The 24842-nt window shown below is 35.4% G+C and overlaps 1 protein-coding gene across 1 annotated transcript in view; it reads left to right on the top strand.

Moving 5' to 3' along the window:
- The window catches only part of LOC129951095 (proto-oncogene tyrosine-protein kinase receptor Ret), a 113180-nt gene extending 94779 nt beyond the window's left edge, over positions 1-18401 (top strand). Inside the window, exons 3-9 of the mRNA XM_056063105.1 lie at positions 5369-5534; positions 5606-5703; positions 5763-6151; positions 15527-16733; positions 16788-16928; positions 16990-17180; positions 17243-18401. Coding sequence (XP_055919080.1) covers positions 5369-5534; positions 5606-5703; positions 5763-6151; positions 15527-16733; positions 16788-16928; positions 16990-17180; positions 17243-17870 — 2820 coding nt within the window. The 3' untranslated portion in view covers positions 17871-18401. The remainder of the gene's footprint in view (positions 1-5368; positions 5535-5605; positions 5704-5762; positions 6152-15526; positions 16734-16787; positions 16929-16989; positions 17181-17242) is intronic.
- The last annotated feature ends 6441 nt before the right edge of the window (positions 18402-24842 follow it).

Genomic DNA, 24842 nt, shown 5'->3' on the forward strand with positions numbered 1-24842 from the left:
GATATTTGAATCGATATTTAATTTTTACGAACTTTGAGTAATGTTTTTTTTTTAGATTTTTATTTTTTTTTTATAAAAAAAACTGTCAATTCGATTTTTCTCAAAATTTTATCAGATTTTTAAAACATTATTCTCCGTTGCTCAAAATTGTTTTGGAGATGAAATCATATGTTAGTCGTTAAATTTAGGAGGTGAGAAATTTTTTTTTAGTTTTTTTTGATTTAGAAAAAAACCGTTAGATAGATTTTTTTCAAAAAATATACTTCTTTGAGATCACGTTACAGTCTATTATATAGAATTTAATTCAAGTCTCTAGCGTTTTTGGTTCGTAAGATATTAAGGTTTAACCAAAATGTTCACCTTTTTTTTAAACTGCTATGGTAAAAAAACCACCCACGCAATTTTCTTGAGAGCCCTTTCTGCATCTTTCTGCCTTATTATCTGTATAACAAAGTTTATATGAAGTCGATATCTCTTCTGGTTCTTGAGCTATGGACGACGAAAAAAACGTCGCGAACGTACGGACGTATGGACGTACAGACGTACGGACGTACGGACGTAAGGACGTAAGGACGTACGAACGTACGTACACACGCACGCACAGACATCTTTCTAAAAATCTTTTATTTCGACTCTAGGGACCTTGAAACGTCGAGAAATGTCAAAATTTTCAATTTGACAAATCGGACCCATTACAATAACTTCCTATGGGAAGTTAATAAAATCATGATCAATTGTCATTTTGACATTAAAGTTAGCAAGACTTTTCTTAACAAATTGGAAGACCGTTTTTTGGCAGCTAGCTGATCAGATATAGAAACTTGCCTTACTTGTAAGTCCCTTATGTCGGCCCATTTTTTATTTTGTTAATCCTTTACACTTTGTACAAAGTTTATTTGATGTTTAAATGATAATGAACATTGGAAATTTTTTCTTTTAAAATACCCTAAAATTTGAATGATGAGATGTATTAATCTATAGGTGGTGAACATTTTGTAGTCACAGTTGGCAAAACCAAAACACTTTTGGGTCGTCCGAAGTTCGTTTTCAACAAGACATGGAGTATCCTGACCTTGTTATTTCTAGAAGTAAGACATTTAAGGCAATGTATTTCAACTTTCAACATTACCATGTTGTTTAAGCTTCATCTTTGTTAGATTTAGCTGTAACGCTTACAATCGAAATGCGAAAACAAGAGTTAAAACAAAAACATTTTAGGAAATGTCTGCTGTCTGTACGTCCATAAGTCGTCGTGAAGCTTTTTGAATCGTCTATATCTCAAACCTCTGATGGAGTGTTGAAAATTTTGTATTTTAACACCTTGGCGAAGTCTTAAGTCAAAAAATTGCATTTTAGGTTTTTAATTTGATTTAGCGACCCTTTTTTGTCTCTTCCGTTTAATAGTAACAAACTTGAGCCTAAAACAACTGCTTAATATAGTATTAATTTATTCTTTAGACTATAAGAAAAAAATCACATTTGTTGTGATATTAATGTCTAAAATTCTTTTAGCCTGTGTGACCAGTTTCTGACTTAAGACCTTTTTGCTTAACGTCAAAGTATAAAATCTAAATTCTTACAAATATCTTCTCTAATTCGTCATTTTATGTTATTAAAATAATAATGCGACTTCTTCATAGCAAATTCTTTGTTGAATTAATTACAATTTTGTACATACATGAATATGCTTAAACTCTTCTAGTTCATATTATTAGATAAATCCTCATGAAAGCAATTATTGTTCCTTTTTAAAAGGTATACCAAATATTCAAAACTAGTCCCAAGCGAGCTGAAGAACACGGGTAATACTTCAATAATAAATGAATTTATACGCCTTTACACTTTTATAGCATTTAAAGCTATTACTGCAACTGTTTCCTCTAGTGTAACTACATATGTATATTATCCTTTCTTTGAGCACATTCATTTCACATGGGTTTCTAAAGGTAAGGCTTGATCACATGAAATTGCTCTTAGTTGATGAAGGTTACATTGGTGCTTACTTACAAAAATTAAATTTCTTAAAAAATCAAACATTTTACAAATAGCACGTAAAATTGTTCTTGATTTGGAAAACAAAGTTAAACAGCCTACCAATGGTCACATCTTGGCTGCCATCGTTGATGCTGCCGCCCGAGAGGTCTCAAAAAACCTTTTTTTTTCAACGGAAGATTTTTCTATTAATAAATTGCATGGCTTCCTGCCAAAGATATAAAGTTCCAGCCTCTAAGATATTAGAAATTGGTTTAACTATACGTATTTTAATCTCTTTCAAAGAGAAGATTTTGAGAGAAAATTCGATTTTGGAATAAACTTTAATTCACAAGTTAATTTAATGTATAATGATAATGCATCAGTTGGAAACATAAATGACTTTAGTAAATTTGAATGTGGAATAACCGGAAATAAGAGAAATAACATCAAATTTAAAAGTGGTCAATAATCCATAACAATTTTTAACTTTTATATATATTACTGTGCATATACAAAATAATCTCCTTGTTAAATCTTAACACAAAATTCCTTGAATAGTTTTCTATCACATGAATTGCATCCATTGAAAAACGTATGTGCATTTATCGAATCAGAATAATTTAAATTTAAAACAATCTTAAATGTAATCCATGAAACAAATTTTTTATTTCGAGAAAAGTCAAAACCTCAATCAACACTAAATTCTATAATCAAAGTTTACAAAAACACGTTGTACTAAAAAAAAAAGGAAATAGCTCAAAATTGTAATTGATAAATGATTGCTTACAAATACGTAGTTTTAAAAATATGTACTTATAAAACGGAAATGAAAGCTGAAGAAATAGAATGTAGATTTTTAGTTCAGTTAGTTAAAACGGAAAAAAGGTGGACTGTAATAAGTCAAGTTATGGAATATAGGAGCTTTAAGTCTAGCTAAAAAATATATTTTTTTTTTTAAATTTAAAAGAATCATTGCTCAAACAGGCTCAAAAAAATGTCTGTAATTTTTTGCACTTGAAATTTAGCATAATAACAGTTTTCAACCTTACTGCCCGTTTATGCACCTAAACATTTTTCCGACGAAAAGAAAGTTTTGTCAAAATGAAGTCTCCAAATATGAAAACTTCCCTAAAAATGACAAACATCTTTGTTTTGGTTTAAGTTCCAGAGTTACAACAAATAACGTCAATGTCTGTTAAATGTGGTCTGTAGTAAGGCTAAAAAAATTCATTTCGTATTTCGAATATTAAACTTATATCTGAAACTGAAACGTCATCTCGAAAATGACTGTTACCACCCAATGTTATGTTAAGAAAGTTTTACGTAGCTCTAGACTTGTAGCCCTTTTAAGATTCGTTTTGTTTTTTGCATTTGGATTTATTGGTAAATTATGTGTTAGCAAGTGCATGCCAATTTCTAAATGGGGGTACCCATAATAAAGTGATATAAGAAGGATTTGTTTTAGGACGAAATCTATGCTGTGGTGAATGCCTTATTTATTCAAGTGTAGGAACTGTTGCAGATTCTAAACAGTCTGGAAACAAAACATCAGCATAGCTTATAAGTTGACTTAAGTTTCGGCTATACCCAATAGACTTGTTTTCAACCCAAAATTTTGTATCGCTTACAGATGAGTCTTCAACTTCTGTATTATTTTTTCTGAAACTAAAATGAGACTGAAATTCGTTAATGATTTCAAAACTTAGCAGGGCGCACTTTAAAACGTTTGATTAAATCCAGCTAATCTCTATTTAATATACAAAAATTAACAACAGAGAATTCTTGGGTTGATATAAATAATGTTTCTAGTTTCCACTAGTATCTTCGTTGGTAACCCCATTCAATACAAAAAAAAAACGTTTGACCATTTCTATTAACAACTTTCTCTTCTCGTTAAGACATTAATCTAATGAATTCTCATGCAGAAAAACCGCCCATCATTCGTCCAGAAACTGAAAGTTATGGAAATTTCTAATACTTCCATTGAGATCACCTAAATCACTATTTACTAAAAAGTTTTGTAGTTCATCAAAATCTTAGATCCAATTATTATAATTTATATAAATAGGACAAATTTGAAATTGTTTTGAATCATATAGCTGGAGGGCAGTTTACGTTTAAAAATATTCAAAATAAATATTCCAGTGCTTATCCCCCCTCTCAAAAAGTTTCTAAAAGCTATTTTTAAAAAATGAGTGTGTAAAATGTCAGAAACTTACAAAAATAGTAAAAAACAGGTTAGAATTTACTTCCATTAAACCGAGATGTAAAGTTCCTGCAATTAAATGATTTTAAACCCAATTTTGAATTTATTTTTGAACTTCATGTCATGTAATTTGCTTGTCAATTTCTCGCAGTTAGTTCTAGTAGTAATTGAACCCAAGACTTTTAGAATAATAGTCCTACGCAATGTTCACAGATCGGGATACAAATACTTTATTATTTTTACAAACTTACCAAACACTTTGATATCGAAAGAATTTTCCGAAGTAAAAAATACAATTATCTGATTTCCCTTCTAAATAAAAAACCAACAAAGCAAGTTATTTGTTGAATCCTCCGGTTTGTATTTATTTTCACAAAACCAATATTTAACCTATAGCACAAGTGTATGTACTTACTTGTACATTTTTGTTTAAGAAAGGCAGAAAAAATGGCTTTGAAAATAACGACTTCTTCAGGTAACAAGCCCACAATTGCATCATTCAGCTGACGTAAAATTGAAAATTACTGCAATTTAGTTAAAAACTGCTACTTAGTGTTGGCAAAATTGTTTTCCTATGTATGTCAGCACAAACTGAAGGAAGGTTTTGAGAGATGTAAACAACGTTTAATATATCGGCAATAGTTGATCCGGGAACAACTGGAAGAGTGTAACAAAAATCATCTTACAATAAAATCATGGCCCCACCTAAACATTTTTTTGGTTGTCACAAAGATCTTTAAACGTTCTGTCCAGTGACCTTTTATGTTCATCGAGATTCCATCCCAAATAATCAATTTGCATACTTATTGGATCTTGGTTATACGCAAATCCGGGAGAAATAAATAAATGAAATAAATTCCACCAAATCCACTGTTCACAACTTCTATCAAAGTTTCTTACCCCATTTTTTTGCTGCTGATATAATTTTGCAATATTTTTACGAACTGTTTCAACCAATACTTGAATGTTGTATTGATGTTCTCTTTTCAACTAGTGGCTTAGTGTATATCAGTTTTTGTCATATTTATTCACCTTTTAAACCTTTTGGATTTCAACAAATAATTCAAGACCAAAACTAGACAAAACTGTTCTCGAATTTAAGCGAGACTTTCTATTATATAGGCTGATGTTTTGAGATTTCAGTACAATAATAAACAATACAAAAATTTAAATTATTTTTCATTGCAGGATGGTCCAATCGGAGAAAGGATTTACTTTTTGGATGCAGATACATTAGAAGCAAATTCTCATATTACGTACGAAGTACAAAACGACAAATTTGACTTAATTCGTCCAAATTGCAATGCATACGAATCCGATCACAATGAAAAGCGAAGTTCAATTATCAGCTGCCGTGAGTCATATAATTTATTAAATTTAAACAATTACAGACATAACTAATATGCATTTTATATTTCAAAATAGAGCTGGTGTTTGCTCGAAATGGTTTACTGAACATAACTCCCTATTGTTTTGCTCTAGAAGCAAGTGATCTTACTGTTGATAGTATAAATCCACACACAGTAAGTAGTTAATAAAAAAACACTATCTCTCGATTAATGTTATGTTTCTTTAATATCAGGCAAAAGCTAATATATGTATTCACACGGATTTGAGTAAAATACACGAATCGAATCGTCCAACAGCGGAAGCTCTACGTTCATCACGGCAGCATAGAAAACCATCAAAAATTGTTAATTCAGAGGAGTCATTAGTTGGTTTCGATTTTGGACGAGCAGCTCTAAGCATACTGCCGATTACTTTTGCTAAGGATGTTTACGTCTATAGGATGGCAATGCAGTGGAATCGAGTAATACAACCAACAAACATGATGGATCTTATAAATGTGACTAAGCTCAAATTCCGAATCGAAGAAGATCGCAGCAGTGCTTTTGGAATAACCGAAAGGGCTGGCATTATGTATGTTAAAAATACTACGGCCTTGTTAAATGCTGTCGAAACTGTCTATTTGTAAGTATTTTTATGTTGTTCTTAAATTTCATCTCGTATATTGATACGTTTTAGAATTATTTTTTTAGTGCTGAGCTCGAATCCAAACCTTAGTTTTAACTATTGGCTCAAGTTTAAAAAATACCCGTTTTCAACAATATTTTTTTTTTCTAATTTTATATTTAATAATATGAACATTTCAAGTGAATATTGAAGGAAAGGATTATAGATTTGGATAACCATCATTTATTTTATTGCAAAAAAGCTACTTCATTAATTTAGAAAGCCTTAAAGGTTTTTTCGTATTTTAAAAAGTAATACAAAAAAAACCTTTCAATTTTTCTAACGTTAAGGTAGCGAATTCCTTAGATATTTTTTCATGGGACCTTCTTATTTTGTATTATGTTCAAATTTTAACAACAAGTTTATTAATCAAATATATTTCTTTAAATTAAAAAACATAATTGTTTGGGTTCTTCATTTCTTGAAAAGTTTCAAGACAAGAATTTGAATTTTTTTGATAGTTCTCCAGCATAATCGTGTTTAAAGATCTATGCAGACTGGGCTTTCTTTCAAAGCATTCTAAGAAGCTCTCATCTTTCTTTGACAGGGTTCAAGTCTCAGCGCCATAAATGAGAAACAAAAAGATGAGCGTCTTATAGATGGTGACTTAAGATGCTCAAGAGACGACTTTACGTTACTCAATTGCCTTTCAAAGCGCTAGTGTCGATGCCTCAATTTATATCGGTGCCTAAGTAGACAAAGTCCTTAACTACCTCAAAGTTGTATCTGTCCATATTAACGCCTTGTCCAAGACGTTGCCGTTCAATATCTTTTTTAATGACAGCATATACTTGGTCTTGGCCTCATTGTCCATTAAACTCTTCTCCACTTCCGTCGCAATGTCCAAAAACGCTCCACTGATATCACGCATTAATTTTTCAGCTATGTCAATATCATCGGCGTATTCAAATAATAGGTTGAACCTTTAGAAGATTGTAGCTCTAATGTTGACGGTTGAGTTTTTATTTATTTATTTTTTTTTTTATTTATTTATTTATTTCATCTACAAGCTTAAAGCTTAACAGATTACATTTCAGTCAAAAATAAATATTATAAATGTACTTAACAATAAATAACAAATACTTAATATCTTAAGAATAAATAGTATAATACATTCTTAAATTTTTCTCTGGAGAGATATAAGTCAACATAATCATAAATTTTATTGAACTCTCTAATTGACCTTGAAATTGGTTCGTTACTTCCGTAGTTCGTTCTATGTCTGGTCTCAAAAAGAAGAGATCTTTCCCTCAATGGCCGCGTTGGAGCATATATACATATAAATGAGAGTAATTCTGGACATCTTATGTGGCAGCAAAGAATATCCCGCACAAAAACAATATCGTGAGTTGTTCTTCTGGCTCTCAGAGATTGCAATCCTAAAAAGCTTTGCCTAGCTTTGGAACAAGGATAGAAATTCCAACGCATTTTGTAAAATACATATCTTGTAAAGCGATTCTGAACACTCTGTATTCTATCAGATAAATTTTGTTGACAAGGATTCCAGATAACATCCGCGTATTCCAGATTTGGCCTGACCAGGGAAGTATATAATGATACAAGGGTGTATGGGTCGGAAAAATTAACGGAATTCCTTTTAATGAGCCCTACCATTGAGTTAGCTTTAGCAACAATCGCATCAACATGAAGAGAGAATGAAAATTTAGAATCAAAAAGAACCCCCAAATCTTTCACTTTTAATGTTCTCTGAAGAGGCTTGGAATCAAGAGAATAGATAAACTCATAAGTAAGAATTTTTCGAGAGATGGAAATTATGAAGCACTTTTTTATATTTAGATTTAAACCGTTTAAGTTACACCAGTGAGATAAATTATCCAGATCCTTTTGCAGCTTGAGACAGTCATCTGCACAAGTTACTTTTGAAAATAATTTGAGATCATCAGCATATATAAGACATTTGCTAAAGTTGACATAGTTGACAATATCATCAATGAATAATATAAATAACAATGGGCCAAGGTGACTACCCTGAGGAACACCAGACGTACACTTGATTGATCTTGAAGTATATTCCTGAATCTTTACTTTTTGAACCCTGCCAGTTAGAAATGAAGAAATCCATTTCAGTAAGACTGAATGGATTCCAAAAGCATCTAGTTTAAGCGGAATTGCGGACAACTTGCAAATCCCCCTATAGTTTTCAATATTATTTTTAGAACCCGATTTAAAAATGGGGATTAGGAAAGAAGATTTCCATTCATCTAAAAATATCCCAGATGACAAAGAGAGTTCAAAAATTGTAAGCAACGGTGCACAAAGAGACTTAGAACATCTTTTTAATATTAAGGCAGGGATGCCATCAACACCTGGATTCGAATTTGGCTTAAGAGAGTTAAGTGCGCTTAAAACATCAGAGTATTCCAAATGTATAGATCCAATATCAACCTTAGGGCCGTTCCGAGGAGGTTGAGGAAAGTTTGGATTGACATTAGAATACACCGATTCAAAAAACTGAGCAAAAAGCTCCAGAGTTTTATGAACATCAGTAGATTCATCGCTATTGAAATTCATAGAATTTGGGATTCCAAGAGATTTTCGCTTAGAGTTTATAAACGACCAGAAACGTTTAGGATCGCTCTTTAAATCAAGCTCCAGATTCAAGATATAATTTCTGTGTGAGAATTTACTAAGCACCATAAAATCTTTACGAAATTTACAGAAAATATTTTTGTCGTCCGTACTATTTGATTTTTTAAAATTGGCGAAAGATTTATTTTTTAGATTTTTAAGATGAGCTAATTTTTTGTTATACCAAGGGGGTTTGGATCCATTCTTTTTGGTTCTAAACGGTGATTTTTTAAGAGCTTGAGAACTTTTTTAAAAAAAAAAACGCATAAAATTTGCAAAATATCATCAATTCTTTATTTGAAACGTTAGATTGGTCCATGACATTTACTTTTTGAAGATAATTTCATTTAAATGTTGACCGCGGCTGCGTCTTAGGTGGTCCATTCGGAAAGTCCAATTTTGGGTAACTTTTTCGAGCATTTCGGCCGGAATAGCCCGAATTTCTTCGGAAATGTTGTCTTCCAAAGCTGGAATAGTTGCTGGCTTATTTGTGTAGACTTTAGACTTGACGTAGCCCCACAAAAAATAGTCTAAAGGCGTCAAATCGCATGATCTTGGTGGCCAACTTACCGGTCCATTCCTTGAGATGAATGTTCTCCGAAGTTTTCCCTCAAAATGGCCATAGAATCGCGAGCTGTGTGGCATGTAGCGCCATCTTGTTGAAACCACATGTCAACCAAGTTCAGTTCTTCCATTTTTGGCAACAAAAAGTTTGTTAGCATTGAACGATAGCGATCGCCATTCACCGTAACGTTGCGTCCAACAGCATCTTTGAAAAAATACGGTCCAATGATTCCACCAGCGTACAAACCACACCAAACAGTGCATTTTTCCGGATGCATGGGCAGTTCTTGAACGGCTTCTGGTTGCTCTTCACTCCAAATGCGGCAATTTTGCTTATTTACGTAGCCATTCAACCAGAAATGAGCCTCATCGCTGAACAAAATTTGTCGATAAAAAAGCGGATTTTGTGCCAACTTTTCTAGGGCCCATTCACTGAAAATTCGACGTTGTGGCAGATCGTTCGGCTTCAGTTCTTGCACGAGCTGTATTTTATACGGTTTTACACCAAGATCTTTGCGTAAAATCTTCCATGTGGTCGAATAACACAAACCCAATTGCTGCGAACGGCGACGAATCGACATTTCACGGTCTTCAGCAACACTCTCAGAAACAGACGCAATATTCTCTTCTGTACGCACTGTACGCATTCGTGTAGTTGGTTTAATGTCCAATAAAGTAAACTGAGTGCGAAACTTGGTCACAATCGCATTAATTGTTTGCTCACTTGGTCGATTATGTAGACCATAAATCGGACGTAAAGCGCGAAACACATTTCGAACCGAACACTGATTTTGGTAATAAAATTCAATGATTTGCTAGAGTTGCTCGTTAGTAAGTCTATTCATGATGAAATGTGAGCATCTTTCTCTTTGACACCATGTCTGAAATCCCCCGTGATCTGTCAAATACTAATGCATGAAAATCCTAACCTCAAAAAAATCACCCTTTACAAGGCACAAATAAATAAAAAGCATTAGTTAAGATGCACAAGAAATGATCAAAAGTATTCATCAAGTTTAAATTAAGAAACTCGGTATTCCATTCAACATTTTCAAGGTAATTATTGAGTCCAATGAAATCGGTTTTTGAAAAATTAAATGAATTGACATTGTGATCTACTTTTCTTAAATAACTGTACAATTGTAATTCAATATATAGTTCCTTAATCGAATTGTATCGAATTGTTTAACAATGATAAAGGAACTATTTGATTAACTGATGCCTTAAATTCATCATGATGAATAAATCAAAAAAAATCAAATGGGGTGGCGCAACAGTCCGTTGTGAACCAGGGCCTAGTGACTTACAACTCTCAACCATTCCTGTTTGCGAGTACTGTCGTCAGGAATGGAAGGGACCTACAATTTAAGGCCGAATCCGAACGGCTAGTTTGAGAAAGCACTTTTTCATGACAAGAATTACTCTTGAAGGATTTGTCAAATCCTCGCAAGAGGCAGTACCCGCGCAAATTATTTTTTTTTTAAATTAAGGTGGCACAGGCTGGGATTGAACCCAAGACCCCTCGCATGACAGTCCAACGCACTAACCATCATGCTACGGGTACTACAATGATGAATAAATACTAAATCTAAAATTTTGAATAAATCATTAACAATTCTATTTACTTGATATAAATTGAGAGCATACAAGTGATCAATAAAAGAAATTTCAATATCTCTTTTTAAATTACTAGGTATAAGCCAACTACACACATATTTTGCAAGTTGTTACTTAAGTTATTCACATAATCAATATTTGCCAAGTGCTTTTCGTAAATTTCAATACTACTTTTGGGCGGAATATAACTAATTATAAAGTACATAAAAATACCTGGCTCAAGATTAATTGAAAAACAAATTTGTTCAACATCTGTGATGGGGAGAGTCACTATTTTGCACGATATACAAGAGCGGACAGCAGCTATTACACCACCTCCACGATCCTCTGCAGAGTTACAGCGGTCCTTTCGGAAGACCATGTATGAGTTGTCAAATATCTCTGTGTCTAGAATTCCGCTCCATAGCCATGTTTCAACAATAATAATGATGTCATAATCAACATGACTTGACGCAAGAAATAAAGCAGGCACTTTTGTTCGAATTCCACTGGCATTGTGATAATAAATCTTCAAAGAATTAGTATTTGCAGCATTTGATGGAGAAGCTTGACTTAGTGGATAGCTCTTTGATTCTCCATCCCTGACAGGAGTTTTGCGCAACTCTTTCCATAATTATGTTGAAGTAATCAATAGTGACATCAACCGTATCGGTGGGATCTTTTCCGACCTTAATAGAGCAGAGTGCATTGTTCATAGTCATTTTGCACAAACAGATAAGTTTGACATGGATGGCAAATTTAGAAATTGCTTTGTAAAGTTCTTCCATATAGATGCTGTCATCCCCGGCTTTTTAATCGATTAAGAGATCTGTCGTAATGTGAATATTTGGTTAGTGGTGGACTTTTCTGGTCCACACATACCAGATTTTTGCCAAACGGCTTCAGACGTTCACATAATGTGGCAAAAAGGATTTTATAAGCGATTATCAGGAGATTCATGCCTCTGTAGTTGGTGAAATTCGAATGGGCTCCTTTCTTGACTATTGGGCAAACAATGCTGAGATTCCACTCATCAGGCATGCTTTCTTTCGACCATATTTTGTTGATGAGTTTTTACATGTTCCTTACCAAGTAATCGCCTGCTGCTTTGAATAATTCCGTCGGCAGCGATGCCGTAAACTCCAGCAGCTGTGTTGGACTTTAGTTTGGATATAGCTATCTTCACTTCCTCTAAGTCCGGTAGGTGGAATTATTATTGTTATAAAACGTCGCCAAACTTGAATGATGCTATATCCCTTATAGTGGCATTCGATTCGTCATCACCGTAATATAATTTAGAGAATTGGTCTCCATATTCTCATCATAGACAGGAAAAGCTGCATTTTCAAACAAAATTAAAATAAACCCTGAATTAGATTTTATGGTAAGTGTGTGACATCATCCTCACTAAAAGCCTGGATCCACCCTTGTTCGAAACTAAGCGCTTTATTGCCCTTCACTGGAGCATGGCCGAACTAAAGTTGTCGACGAGTTTTGACCTTAATTTACATCCAAACCTTTGTAGAGCTTATAAAGATCGTGGTTATACCGGGGGACCACAAAAAATGCCTATATTTCTTTTTGTCTAACTCTTCCGGTGGTGAAATTACTACAGTATCGAATACACGCTTTAGCAGAAGCCTGGTAAGTAAAATTTGTATCAGAGGCATATTTTTGCGAAAAATCGTATACAAAATTGTGACGTGCGTTAGTTTGGAGTACCCCTCGTCATTAACCCGTGCCTTGATTACATACAGATGGTTTCAATATTAAAATTCAAGACATCAAAAGCAAACGTTATTGAGTTTAATTTTCTTCTATGAGCAAGAGGTTTTAGATCAATTAAAATACATTTCGTCTCATAAGATGGAACATTTGAATAACCATATGTATATTTTTCGTATTGCAAACTTTGTGAACCTTTTTTGAACCTTTTCTATACGACAATTGCTAGACGCGGTAAAGGGGCTCCATATAATAGTACAATATTCTAAATGTGGTCTGACGAGACTAGAATAAAGATCTTTTAATGTATAGAATTTCGAAAAACAAACCCTAGCATAGAGCTTTTAGAATCGAATGGTCTATGTGATTTGAGAAATTCATTTTAGAATCGAAGATTACGCCTAAATCCTTATGGCTATCAAGTCTTTGTAAAATGCCGTTTTCAAGTTTATAATTATAGTATAATGCATTGCGATTTCTAGAAAATATTACAACGCTACATTTCTTGTTGTTAAAATATAGCCCATTGATATTACACCATTTTATTAAATTATTTAAATCAATTTGAACTTTTTTGCATCGTTAAGTTAATTTGTTGAACTGAATATTTTCAAATCGTCAGGAAATAGAAGACATTTAAAAAAAGTAAGATGTAATGGTAAGTCGTTAATAAAACATGATAAAAAGAAGTGGTCTAAAAAGACTACCTTAAGGAACACCCGAAAAATTTATAATTTCCTTAGATAAGGCATTATCAATTTTCACCACCTGTTTTCTACCTACTAAATAGCTCCACATTAGGAGCTGAGAATGAAATCCATATATTTCTAGTTTTTTTAAGAGACCACTAAGTTGAACGCGTTCGAAAGCCTTTGAAAAATCAGTGTAAATAGTGTCAACTTGAGAACGCTTTTCCATCTGTGATGGACAAAAATTTGAAAATGTTGACTTTGGATCTACTTTGTAAGAAACCATGTTGGTAAACTGAAATGTTATTGTGATATTTTGAATAAGATTATACAATTTGTTTTTTTTTTTTAGTACAGCTTCGAAAACCTAAGGAATTTACTGCATTGGTCTGTAATTTTCAATCGAACTTTTTGTACCTGATTTATGAAGGGAATTTATTACAGAGTATTTCCACTCATCTAAAAACTCACCATTACTGAAAGAAAGGTTAAATATAATACAAAGTATTTAAAAGAATTGGTGGAATATTGTCCGGTGAAATAGAGAACAAAAATTCAAGAGATGAAGGTACTTGTAAGACATCGTCTATAGATTACTGCAAATTACCAAGATCAACCATAGGATCTGAATATATTGTGTTAGCATAGTCTAATTTGAGATTAATAAAATTAGATTGAAAAAAACGACGCGAAGTTATTCCAAATTATATTAATATCGTAGGACAACACATTATTATAAGTCATGCTAGATGGAATCCCAGTCGAGTTTCTTTTCGTGTTAATAAATGACCAAAAACTCTTAGGGTTATTCTTAATATTCAATTCAAGAGACGAGATGTTTTGCTTGTATAAACATTTTTTCAAAAAGTCATACTCCCTTCTAATTTGTTTGAACTGTTCATTTAAATGAATTGAAGATTTTTTAATTTTATTAAGTTTATTCATGACATTTTTCAGTCTGAATATACTTTTGTTGAACCAAATAGGTTTAATTGAGTTTTTTATAAAGTTTTTTTAGGAGCGTAAAACAACCGCTAAAATGTTCCGAAACAGAGTAAAAGCTTGTTTAGTATCTTTACTACTTAAGATATGTTGCAAATCTACTGTGTTTAAATAAGTTTTTATGAAATCGTAATCAGCATTTTTAAAATCATACAATTGTGAATTATTTTTCGATTTAGATTCCTTCAAAATTAAAAACTATTTCAACTGCTTGTGATGAATGCTATTTTCTAAAATTTTATAAGATGGTTTATTACTATAATTTCGTATGGACAGTCCTGTCCAGCAATAAAGAAATCATGCGATTTGGTTCTTATACCGCTCGCATTATGATAAAAGATGTAAAAACACTTGTCGAAGCTAGCAATTGGAAGATCTTTTATTATGTTGACGTTGGATTTTGTTTTTGGCCTATTCTGTTTTTTTAATGGATCAAAAATTGCTTAACTTGTACACCAGTTGGCCATAACGATGATTAAAGAACAGCATCGAAAGGTTTTGAAGGTACACCAAGTTTAAAATTTATAAAACGCAGTTGAGAAATATCTGCATCTTTCTTCACCAATTTAGCGCAAACAAGGTTCTCTGCTGGCAGTTTTAACTTTTGTGCTACAAATGTCGTAATGTCGTTTTCATTGACAGTATTTTTAAGCCGAACAACATGTATAAAGAGTAGTTTAGGTACAGAAGGAAGAACGGAGACGGCAAAATGTCTTGGAAAAATTTGCCAAAAAGGTCAACCAATTTTGTTAGCCAAAACGGGCATTATTTAATAGATGTAATGTTTCATAAATAATATGTCTTATTTAAATTTAGAAATAAAGTTTGTATAGCTGCCGTTCTTGCTTTTGTTCTGTAGCTATTAAAGAAAGAATGAGTATCTTTCGGTGGTCATTTTATATCTTCTCCTCTATTCGATTGAAATCGATCGTTAAAGTATAGCTTACATTTTTTTCTCAAAAGCCCAATTTCTTTACCATTGTTTTATGTCTGAAAGCATCGATACAAGTTATGCTACTATTTTATTAAATTGAGAGTTTTGAAAACAAAGTTCTGTAAATTTCATGTCAATTTTTTTAAAAGAATGTTTTAACCGAAATAATGCTCTCGAATTTTAGATTTTCAAATTTTAACATTTTATAAATTTATATTATATTTTTCTTTGTAGTGTTACGATAAACTGGACTGATACTTACAACAGGAGCTTTATTATAAATGTTCACCTTCGTGATGGGCATCCTGCAAATACGACTTGCGAGCATAAAGAAAAGTCCCGAACTCAAACATGTGCCCAAATTAAATGGGAGAAACAATGTACCAAATTCTGTGGTTTAGCTACGGACGGTGGAGCCTGTCACTGGCGAGGTATCAACAATGGATTCACTCGAAATTATGCATCTTGTGTTCCAAACAGCCTCTATTGTCCAGATAATATTTGTGATCCACTCGAGAGTCTTGATCAATTCGCATGTCCTCAAGATTGTTTTGCTTCGAGTAAAATTATGGGACCACACACGACTAATGATAATAAACGAGGAATCTTATCGGCTTCGGGAACTTGTATATGCGAGGACAATGGCAAGTGTTCGTGTGCTCCCTTGGACGACGGCGATGTTGATAAGCCCAGGAAAGGCCGCAAAAAGAATCAATCAAAAGAATCGGCTAAATTTAGTTCTGTTAATGTGTCTACCAACGAGCCCTCAACTGTCATGGATTCACCAGGATTAATTTGTGGAACTTCGTGCATAATATTCACTCTTACATGTCCCACGGTGTTGATTTTCATTATAACATGTTTATTGCTTTCAAGGCGAAAATACAAACAAAAAGTTATGGGCAAGTCCTTAAGCCCAAACGATCTAAAAAAAGGAGATTGTGATGCCCGAAACGGTGATCTTCCACTCATGCTTATGGAAAATAGCTTTAAATTCGATTCAGACACTAAATGGGAGATCCCAAGGGAGCACTTGGTTTTGGACACAACACTAGGCGAGGGTGAATTCGGAAAGGTTTTCAAAGGATATGCCACTGACATTGCTAAATTACCTGGAGTCACTACTGTAGCTGTGAAAATGCTTAAAAACGGAGCGAATTCAGTGGAATATATGGCGTTACTTTCGGAGTTTCAGCTGCTGCAGGAGGTATCTCATCCAAATGTTATAAAACTTCTGGGAGCTTGTACGAAAGGTGATTCCCCGATGATCATAATAGAATACGCAAGGTATGGCTCCTTAAGGGGATATTTGCGTCTCAGTCGAAAAATCGAATGTGCCGGCGTGGACTTCACGGATGGAGTTGAGCCAATTACTGTGCGTGATATACTTTCATTTGCATGGCAAATATGCAAGGGAATGGCTTATTTGACAGAAATAAAGGTACATTTTGACAAATATTTAAGAGTTCAATTTGTAAATTTCTCTTTTTAACAGTTGGTACATCGTGATTTAGCGGCTCGAAATATTCTCCTGGCTGAGCATAAAATATGCAAAATTTCCGATTTTGGTCTAACACGAGATGTCTACGAAGATGATGCCTACCTTAAAAGAAGTCGAGATAGGGTTCCGGTTAAGGTATGTATCAATGAAAATCAAATCAAGATCAACAAATTTCTAGATGAAGTGAAAATTTCAGTGGATGGCACCTGAATCTCTAGCTGACCATGTTTACACAACCAAATCGGATGTGTGGGCGTTCGGTGTATTATGCTGGGAACTGATCACCTTAGGAGCTTCACCTTATCCAGGAATTCCTCCACAGAACCTTTACCACTTATTGAAAACTGGTTATCGAATGGAACGTCCTGAAAACTGCTCAGAAGAAATGTGAGTTGCAAGAATTTTTTTAAAACATTACAATTATAAATATAACCTTTTTCATTCCATAGCTACACCATAATCCGATCTTGTTGGGTGGATGATCCCAATGCCCGGCCATCTTTCAAATACATAGCTTCTGAATTTGAGAAACTCTTAGGAAACAATGCAAAGTACATTGAAATAGAAGCAAATGCTGTATCAAATCCTTTGTACTGTGTTGAAGACACATCCAACCAACTGAACGATCTCTCTCAGCTTACTAATGATCTAGGAGAGCCCGATAGCCTTGAGCATTTGTGGCATTCACCGAAAATAAGCTATGATACTAACGACAATTGCAATAGCAAGGAATCTGGAGTTTCAACAAATCCCGAGTTCCTTCCACCACCAGGCTATGATATGCCACGTCCTCTGATCGAAGCCAATACCACCGAACAGATTTTGCGATATGAAAATGATTTGCGATTCCCATTGAACGTTCGGAAATCCATACGTGGTAGTACACCAATAATTGACCCAAGTCATTATGCAGTGCCTGTAAAACGTGGCCGTTCTTACATCGATATGACCAATAAAACACTAATTCCCGACAATCTAAACAACAACGATGTGGAGAAGAATATTTCGAAAAATATTTCTTTTCGATTCTCAAGTTTATTAAACCTTAATGACCAGGATCAGGATAACAATGTATAGTTTAAGTTTTGCAGAAATTAATTTAGAGAAGAAAAGAGGGAGAGTTTAGCCAAAGATAGAAGTAATTGAAATACTCTTAGATTTTTACCATCAGCTTTATATAAGAAATAAAATAAGTAAATCGTAAATGATTAAGATTCGATTCATGTAACAATTAGCAGATCTCGCAAGTTTATAGTTTTACGTTAAAGTGTATCTGATGTATGTGATAGTTATAAATTACAATACAGTACTTACTTCTTATATTTGTTTATTGTTGATTTTGTTTTCTTAAGAAATTATGTGTTAAGTTTTCTATTCTTTGTTTGTTATCATTACCTTGTCAGTGTATATAATATACATAAATTATGTGTTGTCATGTTTAGGCGTAACTTATATTTAATTTACATAATATGCAATAATATTCGAAGTCATTCCAATAAGCAACTTCCAATAAATGAATAAATATAAATAAAATTATTATTTTTTAAGTTTATTCTTAACTTTTGGATTAAAAATAGGGAGATAACTTCCAAAAGATAATATTCTCAAAAATTCAGTTTATGTAAATACAAACCTAAATAACGTTACATTTAAAATTAAATAATACAATAATTTAAAAAAGAAAGAACATTAATGTTTTATTTCCTAAACTTCTATAACTCATAACTTTTGGGGCAACCAATGGGCAGGTTCAGACGACATAAAAGACCTGAAAGTAAGGCAAGTTCCTATCCTAGGATCTGATTGGCCAGGTGCCAAAAAATTACCCTGCGATTAAAGCAACTTTAATGGAAAGTTGACTGGAAAGTTAGTCAAGAAAAATCTCTCTAAGTCTACTTCTATCAAAATAACAGTTGATCATGTTTTTTCATTCAACTGAAAGCTGAACTTTATAACTCTAGGATTTATTTATTTTCTGCACAACTTTATTTAATGCTTTCTGTAAAATTTCCTTGTCAATTTGGAAAAGAAATAACTATTATTTCTTTACAATGCAAAATACAAATCGTGATGGACTTGCAGCTTGCCTGACGAGTATTTTTAAGGCAGTAAGTTTGTACTTTTTGTTCTATAAACTTACAAGGAGAGATTTCCGAAGCAAAGTTCTGAATTTGCTTGAAAAACAAACTAGTTTCCTTGGTCAAAATGTACGGTCAAAGAATAAAGTTGACTGCAAATGAAGTCCCTTATGTTGGCTGAACCTACCCAATGTTTGTCATTGAATATCCATCTGTGGTTCGACAGGTTCAGACGCCATAAGGGGCTCAAAAGTAAGGTAAGTTTCAAGTGCCTGATTGGCCAGTTGCCAAAAAATTGATCTCCAATTAAGGCAACTTTATTGGAAAGTTGACTGAAAATTCAGTCAAAAAAAATTATCTAACTATCAAATCAAGTCTACTTATGTCAAAATTATAGCTGATCGTGTCTTTTCATTTCACTCAAAGCTGAACTTTATAACGCTGTAATTTATTTACAAATTTTCTGCACACTTCCATTTAATGTTTTATGTTGAAATATTCCTTAAAAAATCAAGTCGGGAAGGACTTGAAGCTTGCCTAAGAAGAGTTTAGTAGAAATCAATGGTTTTTGGTACGATCACCTGAAGTTAAAGGTTAGTAAAGTAAAGTTTCAAGTTTAACATTCATAAATAAAATAAATTAGGTGGCGCAACAGTCCATGAAGAACCAGGGCCTAGTGACTTACAATGTTTGCGAGTGATGTTTTCAGGGATGGAAGGGACCTACAGTTTATATGTCGATCTGATCCACTTATTTGAGAAAGCACTTTTTCATGACAAGAATTACTCTTGGAGGATTTGTCAATTCCTCGCAAGAGGCAGTACCCGTGAAAAAAAGTTAGGTGGCACAGGCAGGGATTGAATCCAAGACCCCTTGCATGACAGTCCACCGCACTTTTTTTTTTTTAATTCATTTTTATTAATTCATTCTTAAACCTATCTTAAAGCTAGACAAAAATTCATAAAACTAGCCTAATTATCCATAACTTACAACTAACTTAATGGTCCCATACGGACACTCTAAGCTAAACTATAACACTAATTAGTAATGCCTTTCGGCCTTAAGATCTATTTTACTTCAATTCAATTTTATTTATTTTTGTATTAATTAGAAAATTTAAAAAAAAACTAATATCAATATCCTTTTTATTTTTGCTGAAAAACTACTTGAATAAGGTCCCTAATATAAAACTTAAAACTAACTTAAACTACCTATTCTACCTATAAACTACTTAAAACTAGAACAACCACAGCATCAAATCTAACTATCTAACATTTTTATTTTTCATATTTTGTTTTTTGGTATTTTTTGTATTTTTTGTTTTTATAATTTTTTTTTTCTATTTCTTTTTGTGCCACCATGCCTATTCTACTTGAAACTAAACCCTAAAACTGTAAAACAAGTATGTAAGCCGGCCAAGGCTTAAAACCCCATCCCGACTACCCAATATCAAGTGCCGATTGAAGCCACCAAAACTGGTTCTCCTGCTTCACCCTATCAGTTCGGTCCCGCTCGGACACAGCCCTACTGAACCGAAGGAGCTCCGCTCCACCTTGTGCCATGACGTCCCGATTGTACGGGAGTCGCCTATCCACGGTTCTTCGTCTGACGTGGTAGATTAACGGGACTGCCAATCTATCCTGTATCAGACCGCATTTGTCTAAAAAGAGGAATGCCTCTGGTACAATAAAGCCGCTCAAGCGTGCACTTTCAAAATACTCGTCGTTCGGATAGAACGCCCCGAAAATTAAATTGTTGGTCGAAGACATAGCTCTTGCAATTTCGAACTAGTTTTATCACGAAATTGTCAATTCTGTTGATTCGAGCCCCGTTGTATAGGACCTCGTTGGAAAAATAATGCACATAAGAAGACTCGGCTGTTCGATATAAGCCGGTACAGCGTCGTAAACACTGCCGCTCGAACACCCGAAACTTCTCCATCTGGGAAGGGGCAACGTTGAACCACACAGGACAACCATAAACGACCATTGGCCTTATGAGGGCCGTGTAGCAAATTACCTTCACTCTGGGGTCAAGCCGACTGCTAAAAAACAGCCGTTTCGTCAGAGCGAAGTCTCCTCTGGCCATGGTCAGAGCAGCATTTATATGTCTGTCGAAATATAAATACTGATCTAACCAGATACCGAGGTACTTCACTACACTTTTGCTCGCCAATGGCTGCCCGTGAAGGTCAACGATGACCATCTTGCGCCAATTCTTACACGTATCCCTCGTGGCCCCAGCCAACGGAGTCCGGAACAGAATTGTCTCTGACTTCTGGACATTTATTTTCAGTTTCCAGTCGTCGCAATATCGCTGAATCTTGTCGAAATCACGCTGCAAGAGAATTCTAATAACCTCAACCTTTCGAGCCGTTCTGTACGCAATTAGATCGTCGGCGTACGCAATTGCCTTTGTAAGACTACCTATCAGATCGCTGGTGTAAATGCTGAAGAGAATCGGCGAATTCACCGCTCCTGTTGAAGACCATTTTTAATTGAGAATGTTGTGGTAGAAGTTACATTGCCACTTTTGACAACAAACTTTCTACCGTTAAGCATATCATAAAGTATATACAACAATGGCTTGCTTATGCCAAGCCTGCTCAGTTTTAGGTAAAGACCCTCTAACCATACGGTGTCAAAGGCCTTTTCCAAATCAACCAGAACAGCACCTGTGCATTGTTGTTTTGATTTATTCCATTGGATATCAGAAACGAGTTTAGACGCAGCATGAATTGTGTCATGACCCGCCTTGAACCCGAACTGTTTATCCGGAATTATTTTGTTGTCCGCAGCCCACTTAGTCAGAGCCCTATTAATGATCTTTTCGAAAACTTTGCTGATGCTCGGAAGAAGACTTATCGACCGAAGATTTGACGGGTTGGAGTTGTCCATTCCCTTTTTCGGGAGAGGATGAACCACAGCGGTCTTCCAATGCACTGGATAATATGCATTATTCAGTGCATTATTGAAGAGCGTGGTGTATATGTCAATTGCTTCCATCGGTAAATGTCTTAGTACAACGTTGGATATACCGTCGACACCTGCTGACTTTTTGTTTTTTATTGAATTGAAGATGAGCTGAAGCTCAACCTTCGTCACTAACAAGGGACTTGGTCCCGTTTGCTCGGCGATTATGGCATTTGCCAAGGAATCGTCATTGAACCGCATGAAACCGCGGTTCTCAGATCGCCATTGTGTCATATCATTTCGAAGGTAAAAGTGATTAAGTAGGGCTCTGTTTTCCAGGTCGTGGTTGGGGCGAATGCTAACATTCACCTTGTACACTTGCTGGAAAGCAGCTCCCACCGCCTCCACTTTTTCCTTCGGATCTTCAATTATGTAAAAGTCATCGTCAAAGATGGCTTCCTCTGGATCTATTTGCGCTGTCCTTAGTACGTTTCTGTTCTCTTCAGTTCTTTGGAGTTTAAGACACGGAAGGTCATTATCGTTTTTTTTCCTGAATATCTTGTTGATTTTGGGGAACATACTAGGGTCACTCGAATTAACTGACCGGATCTTGCGGTCCCAGTACTTGTTAATTGATAGCCTGTAGTTCTCCTTAATCAACAGATTGACATTTTTTATTGACGATTCAGTGTCCTAACCTCCAAGTCGCGTGGGTCTGTAAGTCGTCTGTGCAAGTTTTTGAGTCTTGTCAGTAAGCCACTCTTGTGCCTACGTAGTGCGTCAATTGTCGCGTTTCTGTAAGCGTCCATTTGGTCCCGTTCTTTGTACTTTGGGATTGTCCGTTCCATCGTTCGTTTTATTGTTTCGTCCATCTGTTGTAAGTGTTGGTCAATTTCTGTATTTGTCAGGTTTCTGTTGTTTGGTGGGGCTATGTCACTCGAAGGAAGTTCTCTCGCTAAGGCGTTGGTGAAACGAGGCCAACGCATCTTACTGTAATTGTAAGAGTGCGTTGCAACGTATTCTTCCAATTCCACGCGTTCGTTCGGAATCTGCATTACAGCAGCCAGTCCGCAGTGATCACTGTCGTACTCGACTGTCTGTAAGCAGTTTCGAGGGTGATTACCCACTTTGTCTGTAACTGTCAGTCTGGTGTCGTACAGCAAAAGATCCAGAAAGGAGCCACTTCTTGGATACGATGGCTTTTCAGTAGCCAGCAGGTCGACACCATATTCAACGCTGTAAAGATTCATCAAATTAAAAAGATGGTTACCTCTGGGATTATTATGTTGATTTCCCCAATCTTCATGTTTTGCGTTCAAATCACCGGCCAAGATGAAATAGTTTTCTTCCAAGCTCAGTTTAAGTTCCCTAAAAACAATCTCGAGTTCTGATGCAAAGTAAGTGACCTGCGGAGCTCCAGCCGCATAAGCCGCAATCATATACATCCGCTTCCCTTGAGAGAGAGAGATGCACACAACGCAAACTTCTAGCGTCTTGAGCTTTCGCAATTCATTGTTGTATATTACTTTATAATTAATGCCTTTTCGTATAAAGAGAGCGACACCGCCCCCTTGAGTGGAGTCGGGCCGGTCTCTTCTTACGATATTGTAATTTCTATGAGTCAATTTGTGTTTGTGGTTTAGCTTAGTTTCGCTAGCCATAAACACATCGGGACTGTAGTCTTTCAACAATTGGAACATATTGGCTCTTCGTTCAATCCTTATCAGTGAATTTACATTCACAGCTAGGACTTTAAGGCGCGTCTCCGGCAGCGCGCCCATTATGGTCTAAATTGCGCCAGGCCAGGCAACAAAGAGTAGAGATGATCTACCCTTTTGCTCCTTTATCTGACTTTGCAGCCCTGTTAGTTGACCTTGAATGCTCAACAACAAGGCTACAATGTCAGGCTGCACCTCTGGTGCCTTAGGCACAGGGGCCTTGGGGGCAACCGTTGGTGGAGCCTGTCTCGTATTCCCATTCCCTGACACCATTTGGGCGTAAGAGAATTTGGGATCCACGAATTTTTGTGTTGGAGCCTGTCGAACTGTTCGACTTTTTTCAGCTTTTTGACTGGCCTGTTTTTGCTTCATTTGTTGGACCTTAGGGCAATCCCTATAGTTAGCCGGGTGCCCTTGGTTTTCACAAAGGACACCCTTGAGCAGGGTCAAATCCTCAACCCGCTCATTCCCCAGCTTACATTCTCCTTCTTTGTGGGTTTCTCCGCACCTCACACAACGCAACTGCATATTGCAATTGGCATTGGCATGGCCAAACCTCTGGCACTTCGTACATTGTAGAATGTCGTCGTGCCTTTTTAATGTCTCCCAGCGTACAGTTTGGTTGTCGAGAGCTGTGATTCTCTCGACACTATTAAAACTGCTTTGGGGCGATAATGTTACGAGGAACATTGGCAGCTTATAACCCCCTCGTCTTGACTTCACCGTAGTGAAAGGCTTGACCCCGATAAAATCGAGATCGTCACTGGCTTTTTGGCGGAGCTCAGCTAAAAGCTCCTCCGGTTCCGTGCAGGAACTTATGCCCTTCAGAAGGACCGTCTTGAATTTTTCGCTCTTAGGCGTGTAGCTGAAGAACTCAGCTGTGGCCTCTTTTAGCAACCCTTTTACTAACTTGTATTCGGCCAGTGAGAAGCACTGGACCGAATAATTCTTTTCTTTTTCGCTTAAAAGTTTAATTAAAAAATTGCCCTTAGTGGCCGACTTACATACCTGTTTTATGTCGTCCAGGTCAACTCTATGGGTCCTTATTGGTGGTATTTTTTCTTTCTTGGCCTGTGGTTGTTTCTGGTGTTGCTGCTGCTGTTTCTGCTGCTGTTGCTGCTTCTGTTGCTGTTGTTGAGGTTGCTGCTGCTGCTTCTGCTGCTCCTGGTGCCTTGGTTGTAGCTGTTGCTTGGCCTTAGCGGAAGTCGATGGGCCCTCGGACGGGCCTGTCACTACTGATGGCCTCTTTTTATTTTGCTCCGCTCCTGTGTTTTTGGGAGCGGGCTTGGGTTGTGGCTGGTTTTGCTGCTGTGGTTGTTGTTGCTGTTGTTTTTGCTGCTG

This window comes from Eupeodes corollae, chromosome 3 (assembly GCF_945859685.1).
Source record: "Eupeodes corollae chromosome 3, idEupCoro1.1, whole genome shotgun sequence".
NCBI lineage: Eukaryota > Metazoa > Arthropoda > Insecta > Diptera > Syrphidae > Eupeodes > Eupeodes corollae.